General features: G+C 25.2%; 1 protein-coding gene across 1 annotated transcript in view; it reads right to left on the reverse strand.

The window, feature by feature from the left end:
• LOC117179873 (facilitated trehalose transporter Tret1-2 homolog) overlaps positions 1-5,131 on the reverse strand; it is a 7,532-nt gene extending 2,401 nt beyond the window's left edge. Inside the window, exon 1 of the mRNA XM_033372044.1 lies at positions 4,913-5,131. Within this exon, the coding sequence (XP_033227935.1) occupies positions 4,913-5,051 (139 nt within the window). The 5' untranslated portion in view covers positions 5,052-5,131. The remainder of the gene's footprint in view (positions 1-4,912) is intronic.
• Between the last annotated feature and the right edge of the window lie 222 nt (positions 5,132-5,353).

Here is a 5,353-nt window from a genome sequence, read left to right on the forward strand (position 1 = left end):
ATCTAGTCGGGAGTGGTGCTGACTGAAAACAGATGATTTGGAGCGATTCGCGCGCCATCTGTTGGTCATTCTAAGGACTTATTGAACTACCCTCGTATACAATCCGGTAATATATATTACCCCTAGGCAGTATATATAATGACCAACAGAGGCCAGGCAAAGTATGTAATACAGTAATATGTAATATGTATGTAATATCTAATACAAAGTATGTATACAGATTGCCTAGGCATTATATAGATTGCCCAGAAGAGACAAGGCAAAGTGTATAATAAATATTCTCCATTACTTGAGTGCAATTTTTCCTTTTTTTTTTGAACTTTTCTTACTTTGGTGATTTCAAAAATATTAGGATGTATTTTTTTAAATTAATCATAGTAAGACGAAGTTAGAAAAATGTTGAATTAAACGTTTTAACAAATTTTTGTATTTTTTAAAAATAAATGTTTAATCTCAATTTTTTAAAAATCCAAGTTTGACTTGATTTGAATTATTTTTTAAATATAATTTACAATGTGCTTCAAAAGCCCTTTAAAGTCAGGATTTTCCGAATTTTTAAACTTATTTGAAAATTAAAAATAATTGTCTCTTAATAATTTAAGTAGACAAACATAATTGTTCATGCAATTGAATATTATTTTAAATAATATTGTCTTCAAATAATGCTAGAAAATTGCGATTTTTGTCTTCAAGATTTGAAATATGAAATTGTTAATTCTATCAATTTTCCACTCATTGTTTAAAAGATTTTTAAATCGCATCCATTCTGTATTAGTCTTAATCCAACATTAGTTAAATGATTGGGAATCATAAGGAGCTAAACTTTATTCAGACAATTTTTCAGGAGAACGAAAAAACTGTTCACTTGTAACGTCTTGGGACAGCCATTTGAAGAACTTTGTTATTTTTTAAAAATAGTAATATTTAACTTTTTCACTTTCTGAAAAAGCACGATACGTAAGACAGATTGGACAATACACATTTTATATCAAATATATGGATTTCAATTACTTCAGCGTTGCAAATCTTCAAAAAATTCCTTCTGTTTACTAATTTCTTTTTACCATAATAAATTGTATTTTTCTGAATAACTGGAAACGATTTCGATAAGTCAGAAAAACTCTCAAATTTACCATTGTTTTTACATTTAACGTAATTTTTAAAACAATCATTGTTTGTTTAAACCATTTTTTTTCATCTGTGAAAAGTCGAGTCATCATTTTTCGGGATAAATGATACAGTTGATGCATTTCAAAAATAATATTTCAAACCTAACATATTTGGAAATTAATTACTTGAATATTTTGTTTCGTTTAAACCATTTTTCTCGAGTTTTTTGTCAAGTTTAGGACACAATTAACGAATTAAAAAAGTAATCTTTTCAGGATATTTGTCAATTGTTTAAACAATTTTTATTCATCTAAACCATTTTTCTATCCTGTAAATTGTGAACTATTTTAATTTAAGTTAGTAGTATTACTATTGAAATTAATTCACAATATTTACATAAAACTAATATTTTACATTTTGTAGAGCATTTTCGGACACATTAGAAGGGGGTTGGCGGCATTAACATTTAATATTGCTGAGTTTGAATTCTTCCTTTAAAATTCACTGAGAGGCGGTCGGGCTTTAATTTTCAAAAAATTAATAAAATGTACTTATTTTATTTTATTTTTCCGAAAACCGAGATTTTTTCATTAAAAATCCCATTATAATGTCCAAAGCTGAAAAAGAACTTTGGTGTTAAATAAAAAATGGTAAAACTGATTTTTGAGAAGTCGCTTGTCATGAATTTCTTAAAAATTGTATTAGATTTTAATTTTCTTAAAAACTGGAAATCTGAAGACAATTGTAAATTAAAAATTGATTATACTATTCAATATTTTTATAATAAAATTACCCTTTTTCTGATCGTAGTTTGCTGCATATAAACCGAATATTTTAACAGTTCATGAAATTAGGCAAGAAAAAGTGAAGTCACTGAGGACATTGGCTACGTAGTAATCCTTTGCCATCAAAATGCCATGTTGTAATAAATAGCGAGTAAACGTGTGTTGAATTCTATAAATATTAGTCAATTTCTCATGTCCTTCTTTAACTGCATCATTATATTCAAAATAAAGGTTATATACTTTGCCTATCTCGTGCCGGAAATTATACATAATGCCTAGGGATTATATATATTGTCTAGGAAAAATATATAGTAAATATTAGATGCCTAAATTATATTCTTTGCCTCTGACATATACATGAATCAGTGAAAATGAATGGTTTTTTATTGTGTTCTTCCGGCTATGGCATATTTCCCTGTTTTCTAGATGAAAAATTAGAATACGAGTACATAGAATGAACATACAAAGAATGTCTTTACTATTGTGTTTTGTAAACTTCACAATCTTTTTCAGGAATGATAGAATAATTTAAAATGCTATGCGGTTTGACTGGATAAATTTTAATGCTAAATTTTTGAATTTTAACTATTCCAAACAAATATTTAAAACTAGCATTTTTATTGTAAGTATTAAATATTGAAGATTTTAAATTACAAATCCCTAAAATTAAAGAATTTTTTAATTGTAAATCTTCAAAAATAAAATATTTTTAAAAAGTTTAACATTACATATCTTTAAAATATAAATCTCGCAAGTTTAATAATTTGCAATTTCATATTTCAGAAATACAAGAATTTTCAATTGTAAATCTTTAAATTTGTAGAACTTTGAATTTTAAATGTTTATAAATAAGAGTATTTAATTTTGATAACACAAAATTAAAAATTATGGTCAAAGTTTTATCTTCAAAATCATCCAAATTAAAAAATTGTTATTTATAAATATTCCAAATTAAAGAACTTTTTTTATTGCAAATCGTAAAAATGGAAGAATTATCAATTATAAATTTTTTAACATTGAAGATTTTTTAATTTTGAACATTTGCAATTAGAAATTTTGCACGTTGCAAGTTTTACCAAATGAGATTTTTGTGATTTTGATGATTTGTGTTCGAAACCTTTTCAATTTGAAAAATTTAGAAAAAAATTTGACCTTCAATCTTAAAAAAAATCCAAATTAAAAAATGTTTCTTAATTTATACATTAAAAATTTCATACTTTTCAATTGTAAATCTTTAAAATTAACAAGTGTTTTCAAGGTCGGCAGTTAAAAATTATGCAAGTATCAAATTTTACAGTGAAAAAACTGTAATTTTTATTATTTAGAATTGAAAGTTTTACATTTGATTTGCAAAATCATTCAAATTTGAAAGATGTAAATTAGACATTTCTTAAATTTAGGAGATTTAGAATATAAAACTTGACTTCTCATCCTAAAAACCATCAAAATGTAATAATTTTTTATTTACACATCTTTAAATTTCAAGAGTTTTTATTTTGAAAATAAAATTACGCAAGTTTATCCATTAAAAAAGTTGTGATTTTGATGTTATCCAAAGAATGTCTTCAATTTAGAAGATTTGGAGTTGAAAACTTAAGTTTAGATCTTTAAAATCATCCAAATTTAAACAAATTTATTTATACGTTTTTAACATTGTCAAGTGTTTAATTTTAAATCATCGACATTGAATAATGTAAAAAAAAACGTTTAGAACGATACAATTAATTATCACATTATAAATGAAACGATCTTTAATTCCAAATTTTCAACATAGGCTTATTTCAAAAAGAGATTATCAAAATTTGCTTAATTTAGGTTTGCTAGTCATATTTTTATTTATATAAGTCTCATGCGTTATATTAAATATATCCTGTGAAGCTTATTAGTTTACATTTTTTATCTTATTTTTAAAATTCGAACCTAATTTAATTTCATAGATTTTATATATATTCAACTATTAAGTTTTTAATGCTCAATTTGAATTGCTTAACTGACTTATATCACAAATATTTGTTAAATGTAGACCATTCAAAAATTTACAGAATTGAAAAGTAAATAATTTAGGTTTTTAAGGTTACAAAATTCTACCGAACTAAATTATTCAAAATTTAACACACAAGTATTCTATGCGTATTAATTTCTTTAAGGGGAAACACCATTATGAATGGTGAAAAAATCGATTTTATTCTTTTTTTAGTTTTCTTAAACTATATATATTCAAAAATATGTATTAAAATTTTCAACTTAAAATCTTGAAAATTGACGAAGTTATACTCCACGACTACTGTGTGCAATGAGATAATAATCGCATAAAAACCGCCGACAATCGAGTTAATACATAAAAAAAATAAAACAAGGTCAAAACAATGCTGAAAATACTGAAGATGAACTATCATATGGCCTAGGAATAGACAGTTTAATGTAAGTATTAATATTTCACATATTATTTCAATTAGCGTTATCTCACATGCAATGAAAACTTTACACGTTTAAAAAAAAAGGTGTCAAAAAGTGAACTAATTTTTCAACCCAGCGCCACTTTCTCAAAAAATAAAATTAAGAAAACGGCTAAGTACAAAGATAGCGATTGTTATACAGATTAATAAAATTTTTTATTTTTTTCTTTCAGATGATTTTTTACTGCTGTATCGATGCCACAAGGAGGGATCATTTTTTTATTACGTCATTACATTCATGTATATACCTCAATAAATCATTAATAAATAAATAATTATTCGTCCGATCTTCAAATAATTATTTCTACCTGCAAAAAATTGATGAAAATCACTTAATTTTCACGCTTTCACAGTAGTGTTCCCCCTTAGAAGCGTAGAAATAGCCTCGCCTGTCATTATTTTGTTGTAAAAAAAATATTTTAATGTATAAGATATTGTCTGAAAGCAAAACTATGTTGCTACATAAAAGAAGATACTAGTTTGCATTTGTTTTCAATCAAAGTTGCGTGACAATTTCGTGAATGCTTATATTTAGATATAAAAATTTAATTCCATAATTACCACTGGCAGTAGCTGCGTACTGTAACCAATTGTTTCCACTTTTTTGAGGTACACTCTCCACATTTAGTGATAAATCTTCAAGACCCACTTTCTCATATTTATTATCCCTCGAATAGAGCAATTTATTTTTATTCTCCATCCTTTTTTTTTGTTTTTTGTAGTTAAACTTAAAATTTTAATTGAATATTTAAGCTGTTTTGAAACTATTTCTTGCAATGAGCACCATAATCGTTCCTAGACTGAAAACTGATTACGGTTTGTTGTGCAGCAAAATGTAGAATATTCATATAATCTTATACATAAAAATATACGGAAATTACGATTTTATTTTTTTTTGTTCTTTAAAACCAGGTTGATACTTAAACATTATTGCTTGAGATAATAATTTTTAACCTTATGAAAAGGTTACCACAATAATAATAAAGTTGTCTTTCTTTCTAT

This window comes from Belonocnema kinseyi, chromosome 9, assembly GCF_010883055.1.
Source record: "Belonocnema kinseyi isolate 2016_QV_RU_SX_M_011 chromosome 9, B_treatae_v1, whole genome shotgun sequence".
NCBI classification, from domain to species: domain Eukaryota; kingdom Metazoa; phylum Arthropoda; class Insecta; order Hymenoptera; family Cynipidae; genus Belonocnema; species Belonocnema kinseyi.